We start from the raw sequence: 18,697 nt of genomic DNA, 5'->3' as shown, positions 1-18,697 counted from the left end.
AGCCGAAATCGTGCTATTGCACTCCAGCCTGGGCAGCAAGAGCGAAACTCCATCTCAAAAAAAAAAAAGTTGGAGGTATCACATTCTCTGACTTCAAAAGCAGTTATAATTAAAAGAGCATGGTCCAGACCGGGCTACAAAGTGAGACACTGCCTCTACAAATAATTGTTCAAAAATTAGCCAGGTGTAGGCCGGATGCAGTAGCTCACGCCTGTAATCCCAGCACTTTAGGAGGCCGAGGCGGGTGGATCACCAGGTCAGGAGATCGAGACCATCCTGGCTAATGTGGTGAAACCCTGTCTCTACTAAAAATGCAAAAAATTAGCCGGGCATGGTGGCGGGCACCTGTGGTCCCAGCTACTCGGGAGGCTGAGGCAGGAGAATGGCGTGAACCCAGGAGGCGGAGCTTGCAATGAGCCGAGATCACGCCACTGCACTCCAGCCTGGGCGACAGAGCGAGACTCCGTCTCAAATAAAATAAAATAAAATAAAAAAATAAAAATTAGCCAGGTGTGGTGGCTAATAATAGCTGTTATCCTACCTACTCAAGTGAGGTAGGAGGATCCCTTCAGCCCAGAAGCTTGAGGTTGCAGTAAGCTATGATCACACCACTGTACTCCAGCCTGAGTGACAGACTGAGATCCCGTCTCAAAGGAAAAAATAAGGCCAGGTGCAGTGGCTCACACTTGTAATCTCAGGACTATGGGAGGCTTAGGTGGAAGGATCACTTGAGCTCAGGAGTTTGAGACCAGCTTGGGCAACATAGGGAGACCCTGTCTCTACAAAGTCTAAAAAAAATGTAGTTAGGCTTGGTGGTGCATACCTGTTTTCCCAGCTACCTGCAAAGCTAGCCTGAGCTCAGGAGGTAGAGGATGCAGTGAGCTGTGATTACGCCACTGTACTCCAGCCTGTGTGACAAGCAAGACCCGGTCTCAATAAATACATAAATATTTTTAAATTAATTAATTTTTTTTTAAGTAAAACAGCATGGCAGGATCAGGCATGGTGGCTCTGCCATCTCAGTGCTTTGGGAAACTGAGGCAGATCACCTGATTCCAGGAATCCAAGGCTGCAGTGAGCTATGACTGTGCTAATTAATGCACTCCAGCCTAGGTGACAGAGTGAGACCCTGTCTCTCTCAGAAACCAAGCACGGTAATGGCATAAAAAAAGACATATCACCCAATGGAACAGCATAGAAAGCCCGGAAATAAACACTGCATTTACAGCCAATTGACTTCTAACAAAGGTGCTAATAACAAAACAAGGGGGAAGGACAGTCTTCAATAAATAAGGCCGGGAAATCTGGTTATCCACGGGGAGAAGAAGGATACTAGATATCTTTATCAAACACCATATACAAAAATCAACTCAAAATGGAATAAAGACTTAAGTATTAAGACCTGAAACTGTAAACCTACTAGAGGAAAAGCTTCATGACACTGGTCTAGGTAACAATTTTTTGGATATGACCCCGAAAACAAAGGTTAACAACAGACAAATGAGATGGCATCAAACTAAAAAGCTTCTGCATAACAAAGGAAAAAATTCCAAAGAGACAACCCTCAGAATGGGAGAAAACGTCTGTAAATCATCCATCTGATAAGGAGTTAATATCCAAAATATGTAAGGAACACAAGAAACTCAACTGCAAGAAAACAAATAACCCAACTGAAAAATGGGTAAGGCACTTGTACTGACTTCAAAACTTAGTGAAAAGCTATAGTGATTAAAACAATATGATACTGGGTCAACCCGATGAAACAGAAATGGAACCAGGAAATAAGCCCATACATATAAGATCAAACAATCTTCAAGATAGTCTTTTCAACAAATGGTGGTGGAAAATCTCAATATCTATATTCAAAAGAAAGAAGCTGGACCAATTCCTTAAACCATATGAAAATATTAATACAAAATGGATCAAAAACCTAAACTTAAGAGTAAAAACTGGGCTGGGTGTGGTGGCTCACACCTGTAATCCCAGCACTTTGGGAGGCCGAGGCAGGTGGATCACGAGGTCAGGAGATCGAGACCATCCTGGCTAATTCGGTGAAACCCCGTCTGCACTCCAGCCTGGGCGACAAAGCAAGACTCCATCTCAAAAAAAAAAAAAAAAAAAAAAAAAAGAGTAAAAACTGAACAAATTCAGGCCGAAAAATTTAAAAATAAAAAAATTTAAAAAGTTAAAAACTATAAAGCTCTTACAAGAAAACATTAGAGAAAATCTTGATGACATTAGATTTAGTAATGATTTCAAGGATATGACACCAAAAGCATAGACAACAAGTGAAAAAATAGATACACTGACCTTCATTAAAATTAAGTACTGTGCATCAAAGGATACTGTCAAGAAAGCAAAAAGACGGCCAGGCGCGGTGGCTCACGCCTGTAATCCCAGCACTTTGGGAGGCCGAGGTGGGCGGATCACGAGGTCAAGAGATCGAGACCATCCTGGCTAACGTGGTGAAACCCCGTCTCTACTAAAAATACAAAAAAATTAGCCGGGCGTGGTGGCGGGCGCCTGTAGTCCCAGCTACTCCAGAGGCTGAGGCAGGAGAATGGCGTGAACCCAGGAGGCGGAGCTTGCAGTGAGCCGAGATCGCGCCACTGCACTCCAGCCTGGGCGATAGAGCAAGACTCCATCTCAAAAAAAAAAAGAAAGCAAAAAGACAACAATCTACAGAAAACATTTGCAGATTGCATATCTCATAAAGGATTAACATAAAGAACTACTATTAATATGAAGAACTACTAAACTCAACAAAAAGTAACAATCCAAATCAAAAACAAGCAGGCTGGGGCCGCCGGATGCCGTGGCTCACGCCTGTAATCCAGGCACTTTAGAAGGCCGAGGCAGGTGGATCACCTGAGGTCACGAGTTCGAGACCAGCCTGGCCAACATGGTGAAACCCTGTCTCTACTAAAAATACAAAAATTAGCCGGGCATGGTGGCGGGCATCTATAATCCCAGCTACTCGGGAGGCTGAGGCAGGAGAATCGCTTGAACCCGGGAGGCGGAGGTTGCAGTGAACCGAGATCACACTACTTCACTCCAGCCTCGGCACTCCGTCTCAAAAAGGAAAACAAACAAAAAACAAAAAAACAAGCCGGCTGGGTGCGGTGGCTCATGCCTGTAATCCCAGCACTTTGGGATGCTGAGGCGGGTGATCGCCTGAGGCCAGGAGTTCGAGAGCAGCCTGGCCAATGTGGTGAAACCCTATCTCTACTAAAAATACAAAAATTAGCCAGGCGTGGTGTAGTTCCAGCTACTTGGGAGGCTGAGGCAGGAGAACTGCTTGAACCCGGGAGGTGGAGGCTGTAGTGAGCCAAGATCACGCCACTGCACCTTAGCCTGGGCGAAAGAGCGAGACTCTGTCTCAGAAACAAATGAACAAAAAAAAACACACAAGCAATATTCAAGGACTGGAATAGACATTTTTCCAAAGAAGATATACAAATGGCCAATAAGCACATGCTCAACATCATTAGTCATTTAAGGGAATGTAAATAAAAACCAACATGAGACATTACTTCACATAAACTCAGACAGCTATAATCAAAATAAGCATTGGTGAGGATACGGAGAAATCAGAACTCTTGTACATTGCTGTTGGGAATGTAAAATGCAGCTACTGTGAAAAACAGTTTGGCAGTTCTCAAAACATGAAACACAGAACTACCATAAGACCCAGCAATTCCACTCCTCGGTATATACCTGAAAGAACTGAAAGCAGGATATGGAGGAGATATTTGAATACCCATGTTCATAGCAGGATTATTCACGAAAGCCAACATGTGGAAAGAACCCGAGTGTCCATCAACAGCTGAATGGATAAACTAAATGTGATATACACATACAATTGAATAACATTCAGCCATCAAAAAGAATTATTATTATTATTTTTTGAGGCAGAATCTCTCTCTGTCACCCAGGCTGGAGTGTAATGGTGCAATTTCAGCTCACTGCAGCCTCTACCTTCCAGGTTCAAGTGATCCTCCTGCCTCAGACTCCCAAATATCTGGGACTATAGGCATGGACCACCAAGCCCAGCTAATTTTTGTATTTTTTTATAGGGACTGGGTTTCACCATGCTACCTTGGTCTCAAACTCCCAGGCTCAAGCAATCTGCCCGCCTTGGCATCCCAAAGTGCTGGGATTACAGGTGTGAGCCATGGCATCTGGCCAGGAATTAAATTTTGATACATGCTACAACATGGATGGATTTTGACAATACTATGCTGAGTGAAATAAGCCAGACAAAGGATAAGTATTGTATGACTCCACTTACATAAGAATAGCCAAATTCATAGGGACAAAAAGTAGAACAGAGGTGAAGTCTCTAGGGGCTAGGAAAGAGGACAAGAGGAGGACAAGAGAGAGTTAAGGGAGTTATTCTTTTTTTTGAGACAGAGTTTTGCTGTTGTTGCGCAGGCTGGAGTGCAGTGGTGCGATCTTGGCTCACCGCAACCTCTGCCTCCCGGGTTCAAGCGATTCTCCTGCCTCAGCCTCCCAAGGAGAGTTATTTTTTATTTTTTTTGAGACAGAATCTCGCTCTGTCGCCCAGGCTGGAGTGCAGTGGTGAGATCTCAGCTCACTGCAAGCTCCGCCTCCTGAGTTCATGCCATTCTCCTGCCTCAGCCTCCTGAGCAGCTGGGACTACAGGCGCCCGCCACTACGCCCGGCTAATTTTTTGTATTTTTAGTAGAGACAGGGTTTCACCATGTTAGCCAGGATGGTCTCGATCTACTGACCTCGTGATCCATCCGCCTTGGCCTCCCAAAGTGCTGGGATTACAGGCATGAGCCACCAAGCCCAGCCGAGAGTTATTCTTTAATGAGTATAGTTTTCATTTTGGGATGACAAAAAACCACACCCGACTAATTTTTAAATTTTTTGTAGAGACAGAGTCTCACCATGTTGCAAACACAACAAAACAAGTTGTGGCCAGGCACAGTGGCTCATGCCTACAATCCCAGCACTTGGGAGTCAGAGGTGAGTGGATGACCTGAGGTAGGAGTTCGAGACCAGCCTGGCCAACATGATGAAACCCTGTCTCTACTAAAAATACAAAAATTAGCTGGGCATGGTGGCACGTGCCTGCAGTCACAGCTACTCAGGAGGCTGACGCAGAACAGCTCGAACTCAGGAGGCGGAGGTTACAGTGAGCACGGATCACGCCACTGCACTCCAGCCTGCCTAGGTGACAGAGCAAGACTCCATCTTAAAAAAAAAAAAAAAAAAAAAAAAAAAAGCAAGCAAGGTGGTACTTACTCCAGCAGCACATACACTAAAAAACTGGAATGATACAGAGAAGACTGGCAATGGGCTCTGCACAAGGATAACATATTATTTTTTTAAAGTGATGTAGAATTGTGGATAACTGGTGAATTTTCAATAACATCTGTAGACTGGTTAACAGCTTTTTTTTTTTTTTTTTGAGATAGAATCTCGCTCTGTTGCCCAGGTTGGAGTGCAGTAGCATGATCTTGGCTCACTGCAACCTCCACCCCTGGGTTCATACAATACTCCTGCCTCGGCCTCCCAAGTAGCTGGGACTATAGGCACGTGCCACCAAACCCAGCTAATTTTTGTTTTTTTGGGTTTTGAGACGGAGACTTGCTCTGTCGCCCAGGCTGGAGTCAGTGGCTTGACCTCAGCTCATTGCAACTTCCGTCTCCTGGTCAAGCAATTCTCCTGCTTCAGCCTCCCGAGTAGCTGGGACTACAGGCGTGCACACCATGTCCAGCTAATTTTTGTATTTGTAGTAGAGACGGGGTTTCCCCATGTTGGCCAGGCTTGTCTCAAACTCCCTACCTCAGGTGATCCACCAGCCTCAGCCCCCCAAAGTGCTGGGATTACAAGTGTGAACCACCACAGGCGGCCTGATTAACAGTATTGATTCAGTATTAATTTCTTGGTCTAGATAGTTGTACATAAGATGTTGAAATTAGGGAAACATGTGTTTCTAATTTACATAGAACAAAATAATTTTTGCCACCACACCCAACTAATTTCATAAAACAAAATGAGTAGCAGTTCCATTTCCTAAAATGAGAAAGCACCATAGTTTGTTTTTTGGAGGTTAGAGGAACAAGTTATGGAAAGACCATGAGTTTGGTAGGCGCATGTTCACTTTTAATATTTTATACTCTTCTATTTCTGAGTTTTTGTAAGCATCATCGCATATGAATTTCATAAAACCAAGACATTCGAGAAATATGTAATACATACCCAGAACTGGTTCTGTAATATTAAGCAAAGAAATGCAACCAGGAGGGGTAAATTCTGTCTGTCCCAGATCACATTCCAAATAGTCAACGCAGGGAAGACTGCAAATTTTTAAAAAAGAAAAAAGAAAGAAAATCCTAACTAGCTTTACTCGGTAGAAAGGATAATCAGACAGTAAAGATTTCATGTGACACACAGGCATAATCCACCACACAGCACTTTAGAAGTGAAGCCTCAAGATGACAATCGCTGTTTAAAAACGAGTCCAGAGAAATGCAGTGCAGGTGTGGTCACAATGTCCATTTGTAACATGGAGACAACTTACGCTTTCAGATATATATATGTATATATTTTTTTGCAATGGAGTCTCACTCTGTCACCCAGGCTGGGGTGCAGTGTGCAATCTCGGCTCATTGCAAGCTCCGCCTCCCGGGTTCACGCCATTCTCCTGCCTCAGCCTCCCAAGTAGCTGGGACTACAGGCACCCGCCACCACGCCCGGCTAATTTCTGTATTTTTAGTAGGGATGGAGTTTCACCATGTTAGCCAGGATGGTCTTGATCTCCTGACCTCGTGATCCGCCCACCTCGGTCCCCCAAAGTGCTGGGATTATAGGCATGAGTCACTGCGCCCGGCTGAATTTTTTTTTTTTTTTAAACGGAGTCTCACTCTGTTGCCCAGGTTGGAGTGCAGTGGTGCGATCTCGGCTCACTATAACCTCCATCTCCTGGGCTTGAGCAATTCTCCTGCCTCAGCCTCCCAAGTAGCTGGGATTACAGGCATGTGCCACCATGCCTGGCTAATTTTTTCTATTTTTAGTAGAGACGGGGTTTCACAGTATTAGCCAGGATGGTCTCGATCTCCTGACCTCGTAATCTGCCTGCCTCAGCCTCCCAAAGGCTTGGGATTACAGGCATGAGCCACTGCGCCCAGGCTTTATTTATTTATTTATTTATTTATTTTGAGACACAGTGTCACTCTGTTGCCCAGGCTGGAGTGCAGTGGTGTGACATAGCTCACTGTAGACTCGAACTCCTTGGCTCAAGCCAGCCTCCCACTTTGGCCTCCCAAAGTGCTGCGACTGCAGATGCAAGCCACCATAACCCACCTCTGTTGCTGTTTTCAAGGTAAAATTTCAGATCTGGCATGGTGGCTTATATCTGCAATCCCAGCACTTTGGGAGGCCAAGGTAGGAGAACTCCTTGAGCCCAGGAGTTCAAGACCAGCCAGGGCAACATGGCAAGATCCTCTGTCTACAAAAGCAAAACAAACAAACAAAAAAACTAGCCAGAGGCCGGGCATGGTGGCTCACGCCTGTAATCCTAGCACTTTGGGAGGCTAAGGCGGGCAGATAACCTGAGGTCAGGATTTCGAGACCAGCCTAACCAACATGGTGGAACCTTGTCTCTACTAAAAATACAAAAATTAGCCGGGTGTGGCAGTGCACACCTGTAATCCCAGCTACTCGGGAGGCTGAGGTAGGAGAATTACTTGAACCTGGGAGGCGGAGGTTCCAGTGAGCAGAGAACACGCCATTGCACTCCAGCCTGGGTGAGCGAAACTCTGTCTCAAAAACAAACAACTAGCCAGGTGTGGTGATGCACTACTGTGGTCCCTGCTACTTGGGAGGCTGAAGTGGGAGGACTGCTTGAACCCAGGACATCAAGGCTGCAGCAAACCGTGTTTGTGCCACTACACTTTTTGCTGGGCAACACAGTCAGACACGGTCTCAAAAAAAAAAATTAAAAGAAAATTCCCAGGAGTTTGAGAGCAGACTGGGCAACATAGCAAGACCTCATCTCTACAAAAATAAAAAATAAAATAAAAAAATTAGCCAGGCATGGTGGCCCATGGCTGTAGTCTCAGCTGCTCAGGAGGTTGAGGCCACTGCACTCCAGCCTGAGGGAGACCCTGTCTGAAAAAACACACACACACACACACCCACACCCACACCCACACACACCCACACACACACACACACCCCAGAACTTATAAATACAGACTCCGAGACCAAGTGTCTCCTCTTGGAAGTCTGCCTGTAGGTAAGGCAAAGTCAGCCCACGCTAGAGCATTGTCACATACTGCAAAGCAGACGGCAGTGAGGACCAGATGCTTCAGCTGGGCAGCTTTAGACCTGTATGTAATCTCTAGCTAGAAGCCAAGAAGCACTCCCTCCAAATCAAAAATCCCACTTCATGACAAAAACCTAGCAATGTGTCAAAGCCATAAGAAAAGCACTCTTACCTATTTAACAACTGGTTAATCAGGTATCTATTAAATGTTGACTTTCCAACATCCTGGGATCCACAAACTAGAATGACAGGGCAGCCATCTACTTCTTCTGAAGGGGAAACAAACATTGATCGCTAGAATTAGCCGTCTTCCTTGGACTCGAATTATGACTAATAATCCTCTGGGGGTTTGGTGGACAGACATTCAGGGTGATCAATGTGTATTACTCACCACAGGAAACATTGACTAACTCTTCCAGGGCTGAAAGGGTACTCTCAGTTAACTGAAGGCCTTTCCTTTTTTTCTCTCTTCTGATGCCAACAGACCTCAAGGCTAAATATTCAGGTTTAATCTGGGGAGTTGGACTCTGAAATCAACAATTTAAACTTTAAGGTGAAAAAATGCACATTTTTTTTCTTCAGTGCTAAATTAATCAAGCCTCACACAGTTGTGAGCTAGAGAAGATAAATTGTTTCCTCCCTTTGTCTCCTGCCCCAAAATCCAATCCATCAACAAGTGTTACCAACTCTATTCCTGAAGTTATCCACGTCTATTTTCAGTTTCTGCTTTCTCCTGAGCTGCCATTGCCTCCGCAGGAGACTCCAGAGAAAAAGAAAATGCCTGGTAAGACATGACTGCACAGGAAACATTCAGCAGGAGGCCCTGGCTCTAGACCAGGTGAGTGATGTAGAATCAAGTCAAGGCAACCTCTGAAAACATAAAGCAAAAACACATGGACAGAACATATGCAAACAGAGTTGAAAGGAGGGAGAAGACAGGTCTGTGAAGTCCAGAAGGACTGGGAAAGCAACCCAAGGAAAGAAGAGCAGGCCCCTGCTGAGGCAGGTAAGGCTCAGTTGGAACCAGCTCACCAAAGAGGATGAAGGAAGGGCCCCGCCCATGAGCACATCCTCTTGCAATTCATCAACACTGAGAATAAAGATACCATAAAGAAATGTGAAGCAGGCTGGGCACAGTGGTGCACGCCTGTAATCCCAGCTACTTGGGAGGCTGAAGCACAAGAATCGCTTGAACTCAGGAGCTGGAGGTTGCAGTGAGTCAAGATTGTGGCACTGCACTGCAGCCTGGGCGACAGAGCGAGACTGTGTCTGTGTCTCAAAAAAAAAAAAAAAGAGAAGCAGCCTAGTGTGAGGCTTCCTATCGGCAATGCTGGATCCTAGAAAACAACAGAAAAAGGCCTTCAACAATTTGAGAAAAAAGTCTGTTGAACCAACCATTCTACACTGTGTGCAATTATCAATCACTGAGGGCAAAACAAGAACATCTAATAAAATTAGATAACCAAGTTTACTATCTCCCTTATGTGAAAAAACAACTCCAGAATCTACTGACGCATCCAGAGGGTGGGATAGGGAGGGAAGTATCCAAGAAGGAGCGTAAGAAATATGAACAGTGGTGGTGAAGTCCCAGAAAAAAAAAGATAAAGCTGAAAATAAATGAAAAAATGTGGCTGCCCCATAGCATCTGGAACATTCACTTTCAGTAACCAAGGCTTGAGAACAGGCAATTCCATCTCCTCTGCAGTCCTGGTCCAGCTACTGGACTCTGCAGAAGACTAAAAGGCAATCACAACAGTCCGTTTGCTGTCCTGCTCTCATTTCCTCTCTCCTTTCACTTCAAATTCCCCCCACCCACCTCGTATCTATCTGCTTCCCACACAGTGACGACCTTGGTTCCACTTCCCACTGCAGCAGGAAATAATCAGAGGACAACTTCTACTTCCTCTGGCCCTCTCCTAGGGACTTCCTCCAGCCACTATGAATGACCTGGCTGTGCTCCTAAGGCCACATGATGCCGGAACCGGACCCGTCCCTGGTAGCCAACTTACATAGTTCCAGCAGCCTCTCCTCTCTCTGCTGCATGGTTACCTCCCCGCTCCTCTGGATCATTCCCATCTGCCATGTTCCAGCATGTTTTTTTCATCCATCTTAACAAAATTACAAAACTCTCCTGATCATACTTACCCCTGCAACTAGTGCTTCATTTCTTTTCTTCCCTTTACAGCCAACTTCTACCAAAGCAAAATACTTTACTGCTAAGCCCGTGAGTCCCTCTCTACCCAGGCTCTTGACCCCATTCCAATCAGGCTACTTCCCGGCCTCTACAGCCAGCGCTTTCTCAGGTCTCACCTGACCACCAGCAGCTTTCACCACTGCTGTTCAGTTAACTCTTGTTTAAAGACCTCCTGACCTACAGGACATCACACACTGGGTTTTCCACCAAAACCGATGACTATCTGCTGCTCCCTCATCTTCGCCTGGACCTCTTCTTGGAGTGCCCCAGGGCTCAGAGCTGGAACCATCTTGTTTCTGTCTATTCAACTCCATCAGCATTATGATTGCATCTGGTGGCCTGGGTATCCTCTCTGCTGAAGGCTCCCACATTTACACTCCAAACTCTTCCCTGAACTCCAGGCTCACATATTCAACTGCCCACTTGACATGTCCAGCTGATGTCTACCAGGCATCTCAAGGTTAACAAATGGAAACCCACTCCTCCTGCAGTGACCCCATCCCAGTTAATGGCAACTACATGCACCTCAGTCGGTAAGCCAAAAACCTGGTGTGATTCCTTGATTCTTCCTCACCCCTCACATATCCAGTCTGTCTGCCAATCCTGGAGATTAGACTCCACCTACTGGCCCATGGGAGACAATTATAGTAATAGAACTTAAGGAAACGGAAAAAAAAAAAAAAAGAACTTAAGGAAATGAATAATACAGTCAGCAAAAATTTAGAGGTGAGGCCAGACACGGTGGCTCACACCTGTAATCTCAGCACTTTTGGAGGCAGGTGGATTGCTTGAGTCCAAGAGTTCGTGACCAGCCTGGGCAACATGGCAAAATCCTATCTCTACAAAAACTACAAAAATTAGCCGGGAGTCATGGCGTGTACCTGTAATCCCAGCTACTGAGAGTCTCCGGTGGGAGGGTCACCTGAGCCCAGAAAGGTTGAAGCTGCAGTGAGCTGAGATCTTGCCTCTGCACTACAGCCTGTGCAACAGAGACTTTATCTCAAAAATAAAAATAAAAGCTCTCTTCTAGGGACGTTGTCTACACAAAGTGAGAATGGTCCAGCATTTGACACATCGTCACAGGCTTTCCTACATCATCATAGGCTTCCTACAATACACCGTCATAGGCTTCCTACAATACACCGTCATAGGCTTCCTACAATACACCGTCATAGGCTTCCTACAATACACCGTCATAGGCTTCCTACAATACACCGTCATAGGCTTCCTACAATACACCGTCATAGGCTTCCTACAATACACCGTCATAGGCTTCCTACAATACACCGTCATAGGCTTCCTACAATACACCGTCATGGGCTTCCTACAATACACCGTCATGGGCTTCCTACAATACACCGTCATGGGCTTCCTACAATACACCGTCATAGGCTTCCTACAATACACCGTCATAGGCTTCCTACAATACATCGTCATAGGCTTTCTACAATACAGCCTCCAACAAAACTATGCTGTCCTGAACCCCTGGTAATAAAATTGTTTGTCTCTGTACCAAGAAGGTTGGGAAAACACCAAAATTTGCATTGGCGTGGCCCAGGCAGGCTTTGAGGGGTCCGTGCCATGAAACCTAAAGTTCTTTTTATTTTTTTTTTGGAAACGGATTCTCACTGTCTCCCAGGCTGGAGTGTGCAGTGGCGCAATCTCAGCTCACTGCAACCTCTGCCTCCCAGGTTCCAGCGATTCTCCCACCTCACCTCTGGAGTAACTGGGATTACAAGTACGTGCCCCACGCCCGCCTAATTTTTTGTATTTTTAGTAGAGATGGCATTTGACCATGTTGGCCGGTCTGGTCTTGAACTCCTGACCTGAAGTAATCTGCCCACCTCAGCTTCCCAAAGTGCTGGGATTACAGGCGTGAGCCACCACGCCCCGCCAAGACCTAAAGTTCTTAAGAGATTGTCCAAAACAAAAAACATGTCAGCAGAGCCTATGGTGGTTCCATGCGTGCTAAACGTGTTCAGGACAGGATCAAGCGTGCTTTCCTTCTCGAGGAGGAGAACATCATTGTAAAAGTGTTGAAGGCACAAGCACACAGACAGAAAGCTAAATAAAAAATGAAGCCTTTTTGAGTAATAAAAATTAAGTCTCGTTAAAAATTAGAGGTAAGGAAAGAGATAAAATATAAGTACATTTAAACTACTCATTCATAATTTAGAGACAATTTATATTATCTCAAATTAATAAACTGAAATATAAAGACAACCATTAAAAACCCCAAAAAAGCCCAGGCATGGTGGCTCACACCCGTAATCCCAGCACTTTGGGAGGCAGAGGTGGGCGGATCACCTGAGGTCAGGAGTTCAAGACCAACCTGGCCAACATGGTGAAACCCCATCTGTACTAAAAACAAAAAAATTAGCTGGGCATGGTGGCATGCACCTGTGGTCCTAGCTACTTGGGAGGCTGAGGCAGAAGAATCACTTGAACCCAGGAGGCAGAGCGTGCAGTGAGCCGAGATTGCACCACTGCACTCCAGCCTGGCAACAGAGAGACACTCCATCTCAAAACAAAAAACAAAAAAACAAAAATTAGCCGGGCATGGTGGCAGGGGCCTGTAATCCCAGCTACTCTGGAGGCTGAGGCAGGAGAACTGCTTGACCCCGGGAGGCGGGGTTGCAGTGAGGTTGAGGTCGCACCACTGCACTCCAGCCTGAGTGACAGAGTGAGACTCTGTCCCAGCCTGAGTGACAGAGTGAGACTCTGTCTCGAAAAAACCAACCAACCAACCAACCAACCAAAAAAGCAGGGCTGGAGCATGGTGTTAATAAAAACCCAAAAAGCACTTAACCAACTATGATATAAAATGGTGGCTCAGGTATGAAACTAAGGAGGGGAGGATGAACATTTTTCATGATATACCTTTCTATAATAGTTTCTGTATACACGTATTACATTCTGTAGGACTGAGAGCACTAGACAGACCAACTGTTCTTCCAAGACAACATCCTACATAGTCATTTGATATCACTGTTTTGGTGCAAGTAATTAGCAAAACTGAATGAAAACGGGTTCTACCTCTTGCACAAAAATGTAGGATGAACCCGGATAGCTGGTTATGAAGTTTACAGTGGCAGTTTTCAGATGTTCTAGCAACACAATGGAACACTGAGGAGAAAAATTCTGCATCGACCAACGCCTGTCATCTGTAAAGAGAAAAATAAACCACCTTAGAAGCAGTAACTTCATTACATTCCACGCCCTTTAGGACTGCCATCTCCTTGGCTAAACTATAAACTTTAGGAGAGTAGGAATTATGGTTGAGAGCCTTTTGCAGTGGGCCATACTGCATACTAAGAACACACCTGGGAGGAGAAGTCAATCAAGGTTTGCCACAGAATAATTTTGTGGCCGTGAACAGTTTTTCTTGTCAGTAAAATGGTGATAACAATAGTACTTTCACTCTCAGGACCCTTGTAAGGGTTTATATAGATACAGCAACGTCCTTAGCACACTGTCTAGACCATAGTAAGCATCTAAAATAATTTTTTTTGAGACGGAGTCTTGCTCTGTTGCCCAGGCTGGAGTGCAGTGGCGTGATCTCGGCTCACTGCAAGCTCCACCTCCCGGGTTCACGCCATTCTCCTGTCTCAGCCTCCCGAGTAGCTGGGACTACAGGCGCCCGCCACCACGCCCGGCTAATTTTTTGCATTTTTAGTAGAGACAGGGTTTCACCGTGTTAGCCAGGATGGTCTCAATCTCCTGACCTCGTGATCCGCCGGCCTCGGCCTCTCAAAGTGCTGGGATTACAGGCATGAGCCACCGCGCCTGGCCCTAAAAATTATTAATTAGCCTTATTATAGTAGGCCCTCAGTAAATTACCCATTTCTTTTCATTACCAAGGTTAAGATGAGATTTCAGCAAATTCCGGGCTTCCCTTTTCAGTTCCTTCTTGCTTTTCTCAGGCAGTGAGTAATGAAGTGCATGGATACTCAAGGAAGAGTGGGTATACACGGAGAAGATGTCTTGGGCAGGCTGGCCTTGGCTGATGGTAAAACCAAATACCTGCACCTGGCCATAGAGGCAAGTCACACGACAGATCCCACTAAAAGTAAAACCCTAGCAGGGAGAGAAAACAGAAAGAACAAACATTATAGATCGTGTCACTAATGACTGAAACATTTTAAAATCTTTTTTTTTTTTTTGAGATGGAGTTTCGCTCTTGTTGCCCAGGCTGGAGTGCAATGGTGCAATCTCGGCTCACCACAACGTCCGCCTCCCAGGTTCAAGCGATTCTCCTGTCTCAGCCTCCAGAGTAGCTGGGATTACAGGCATGTGCCACCACGCCCGGCTAATTTTGTATTTTTAGTAGAGACAGGGTTTCTCCATGTTGGTCAGGCTGGTCTCGAACTCCCGACCTCAGGTGATCCGCCCACCTCGGCCTCCCAAAGTGCTGGGATTACAGGTGTGGGTCACCGCACCTGGCCAAATTCTAAAATCTTAACTTGCTATTCACACATCAAAAGGCAGGTAAGGCCAGGCACAGTGGCTCACACTTGTGATCCCAACACTTTGGGAAGCTGAGGCAGGAGGATCACTTGAGCCCAGAAGTTCAAGATCAGCCTGGGCAACAGAGTGAGACTCCTCCTTATAAAACATTTAAAAATTAGCAGGGTGCAGTGGCATGCCTCTGTGGTCCTAGCTACTTGGGAGGCTGAGGTGGGTAGACTGCTTGAGTCTCGGAGGTAGAGGCTGCAGTGAACCATAATTACACCGCTCCACTCCATCAAAAATAAACATTGGGACAGGCACGGTGGCTCACGCCAGTAATCCCGGAACTCTGGGAGGAGGTGGGGGATCACTTGAGTGAGGCCAGGAGTTTGAGACCAGCCTGGACAACATGGCAAACCCTCCTGCACCCCACCCCCACCCCCACCACCACCTCTCTACTAAAATTACAAAAATTAACTGGGCATGTGCCTCTAATCCCAGCCACTCCAGAGGCTGAGGCATGAGAATCGCTTGAACCCAGAGGCAAAGGCTGTAGTGAGCTGAGATCATGCCAGTACACTGCAGCCTGAGCGACAGTGATACTGTCCCAAAAATAAATAAATAAATAAATAAAAATTAAATAAAATTAAAAAATTTAAAAGGCTGCAGCCATAAAAAGGGATGAGATCATGTCCTTTGCAGGGACATGGATGGAGCTGGAAGCCGTTATCTTCAGCAAACTAATTCAGCTACAGAAAATGAAATATCGGCCGGGTGTGGTGGCTCACGCTTGTAATCCCAGAACTTTGGGAGACCGAGGCAGGTGGATCACAAGGTCAGGAGATCAAGACCATCCAGGCTAACACGGTGAAACTCCGTCTCTACTAAAAAAAAAATACAAAAAAATTAGCCAGGTGTGGTGGCAGGCACCTGTAGTCCCAGCTACTCGGGAGGCTGAGGCAGGAGAATGGCGTGAACCAGGGAGGCGGAGCTTGCAGTGAGCCCAGATTGCGCCACTGCACTCCAGCCTGGGCAACAGAGCGAGAGACTCCATCTCAAAAAAAAAAAAAAAAAAAAAAAAGAAAATCAAAATATGGCATGTTCTCACTTACCAGTGGGATTTGAACCATGAGAACACATGGATACATGGTGGGTAACAACATACACTGGAGCCTGTGGGGGTCTGGGAAAGGGCATTAGGAAGAATGGATGCTGGGCTTCATACGTAGGTGATGTGTTGATCTGTGCAGCAAACCACCAAGGCACCCATTTAACTACGTAATAAACCTGCACATCCTGCATATGTACCCCGGAACTTAAAAGTTGAAGAAAAATGAAATAAAATAAAATAATTTAAAAAGGCAGCTGATTTCTAAGTAACAGATCACATTGTATTGGGTGACCATAACATACTTTATTTTTTTTTTTTGAGACAGAGTCTTGTTCTGTTGCCCAGGCTGGATGGAGCGCAGTGGCGCAATCCTGGCTCACTGCAAACTCCGTCTCCCAGGTTCAAGTGATTCTCATGCCTCAGTCTCCCGAGTGGCTGGGATTACAGGCTCATACCACCATGCCCGGCTAATTTTTCTATTTTTTAGTAGAGACGGGGTTTCACCATTTTGGCCAGGCTGGTCTCAAACTCCTGACTTCCGGTAATCCGCCCACCTAGGCCTCCAAAAGTGCTGGGATTACAGGCGTGAGCCACTGTGCCCAGCTCTCTCTTTTCCTTTTCCTTTCTTTCTTTTCCCCTCCCTCCCTCCTTCCTTTCTTTCGAGACGGAGTCTCACTCTGTCGCCCAGGCTGGAGTGCAATGGCGTGATCTTGGCTCACTGCAACCTCCAGCTCCCGGGTTCAAGCAATTTTCTTGCCTCAGCCTCCTGAGTAGCTGGGACTACAGGCGTGTGCCACCATGTCCAGCTAATTTTTGTATTTTTAGTAGAGATGAGGTTTCACCATGTTGGTCAGGCTGGTCTCAAACTCCTGACCTCAGGTGATCTGCCAGCTTCGGCTTCCCAAAGTGCCGGGATTACAGGCGTGAGCCACCGCTCCTGGCCCATACTTTATATTTTTAACCTAAGATCATACCCCATGGCAGCTACAGAGAGAGCATGGTGACCGTGAACTCGGCTCTGTGCTCCTGGTTCAGACAGACTCTACCACTCTGTCCTTTTAAAGACCCACAGCTTGCCAAGTCTCTTCCAGAACTTCCTGGGTTTTGTCTTCCCTCCTGCATTAGACAGGGAATCTCCAGGAATGGCGTCCATGTTAAGAATCAGGCCGCCTGAGTTCGACTCCTAGCTCTCCCTCTACTGTGTAAGTTACCCAACCTCAGTCTCTTCGTCTGTAAACACTTAGAGAGGGATAACTACTCCGTAGGAGAGCCGGATGTTTAAATGGGTTCAAAGCCTAAAACACTTGGAACCCTTAAATCGTGGAATTTCTGAGCTCTCAGTAATTGCAATCTTTTTTTTTTTTTTTTTTTAAGCTATTAAAATCCCTTTCAGGGTTCCAGATGCAGTGGTTCACACCTGTAATCCCAGCACTTTGGGAGGCCGAGGCGGGTGGATCACAAGGTCAGGAGATCGAGACTAACCTGGCTAACATGGCGAAACCCCATTCCTACTAAAAATACAAAAAATATAGCCAGGCGAGGTGGCACGCGCCTGTAGTCCCAACTACTCGGGAGGATGAGGCAGGGGAATCGCTTCAACCCGTGATGCGGAGGTTGCAGTGAGCCGAGACTGTGCCACTGCACTCCAGCCTGGGGGACAGAGTGAGACGGTCTCAAAAAAAAAAAAAAAAAAAGAAAAGAAAAAGAAAGAAAACAAAACAAAATAAAGTCCCTTTAGCTCGTAAGGCCTAGGGACCCCTTAGCAGGGTACCTGTTACCCTGTTGCTCAGGGGAGCCTAGTTGCCACCATCAAGAGGATGGCCTTGAATCCGACTGGCAGCCAGAGAACAGGCCCGGGGGACCACGGTCCTCTCCTACCCTGCAGCTCTCCCGGGGCTGCCTCTCCAGCCCTCCCTGCCCTCGGGGACTACTACCGGCGCCCCCCACCTACCTGCTCGACCGGCAGCAGCAGCAACGCGCGGCCGGGGCCCACTGGCCGCACCGGTGGGATGAGGAGAGGCCGGCGGCAACTCGAGGCGGATTCGAGTTCGAGTTCGGATTCGGGTTCGGAGGCCGGGGTCGGGCTAGGGATCGGGCTGGGGGTCGCGGTGTTGGGTCTCCGGGCCGCCGCCGCGCGCGACACCTGGCGGGCTCCCTCCCTCCAGTCCACGCCGGCCGCCTGGGCTTGCAGTAACCGCCGCCGTAGGCGCCGCCGACCGCACCAGCGCAGGGTCCCGAGCCGGCGGCGGGGCCGGCGGCTGAGGATGAGCTGGGGCCGGGCCTTGCGGGCCCGCAGCCAAGTGGAACGGCAGGAACCCCGCTTTAGCACTAGCCCCGAGTCCGCCATGCTGGATCCTCGGGGCCTACCGCGCGAGAATCTCGCGATATCCCGTCGGTCCGCCCCGCTGCCCGACCAGCTGCGGAAAGGAGCGGCCTCGGAGCCGCCGGCGCCCTCTGCCGGCAACCTCCGGAAGCACACTAGGAAGGTCCAGCCGGACTGGTCGAGGGGCTCCACTGAGGACTCCATTTACATTATGCAAATTCCCCACCCCAGCCGGCCGGAGAGAGAAAGCCAGAAACCTCGCGACCAGCCATGGGCCACCTCTCCGGAAAAACACCGGGATTTTTTTTTTCTCCTGCA

At 47.1% G+C, this 18,697-nt stretch overlaps 1 protein-coding gene and 1 non-coding gene across 3 annotated transcripts in view; one reads left to right on the top strand and one right to left on the bottom strand.

Moving 5' to 3' along the window:
- The window catches only part of NOL9 (nucleolar protein 9), a 32,954-nt gene extending 14,512 nt beyond the window's left edge, over positions 1-18,442 (bottom strand). The window contains exons 1-6 of one of the 2 annotated variants that reach the window (XM_002811562.6): positions 18,008-18,442; positions 14,354-14,573; positions 13,533-13,660; positions 8,694-8,829; positions 8,475-8,571; positions 6,235-6,332 (exon numbers count right to left, since the gene is read on the bottom strand). In XM_002811562.6, coding sequence (XP_002811608.1) covers positions 6,235-6,332; positions 8,475-8,571; positions 8,694-8,829; positions 13,533-13,660; positions 14,354-14,573; positions 18,008-18,403 — 1,075 coding nt within the window. In that variant the 5' untranslated portion in view covers positions 18,404-18,442. Of the gene's footprint in view, positions 1-6,234; positions 6,333-8,474; positions 8,572-8,693; positions 8,830-13,532; positions 13,661-14,353; positions 14,574-18,007 lie in introns of those variants that run through there. The other variant, XM_054542068.2, reaches the window with a different exon arrangement.
- On the top strand, positions 5,267-5,377 carry LOC112131164 (U6 spliceosomal RNA). The gene has a single exon (XR_002913306.1). It is a non-coding gene; the product is annotated as a U6 spliceosomal RNA (small nuclear RNA).
- Positions 18,443-18,697: the final 255 nt, after the last annotated feature.

Source organism: Pongo abelii, chromosome 1 (genome assembly GCF_028885655.2).
Source record: "Pongo abelii isolate AG06213 chromosome 1, NHGRI_mPonAbe1-v2.0_pri, whole genome shotgun sequence".
NCBI lineage: Eukaryota > Metazoa > Chordata > Mammalia > Primates > Hominidae > Pongo > Pongo abelii.
The sequence above is the reverse complement of the archived record's forward strand: the minus strand, read 5'-3'. Positions and strand labels throughout refer to the sequence as shown.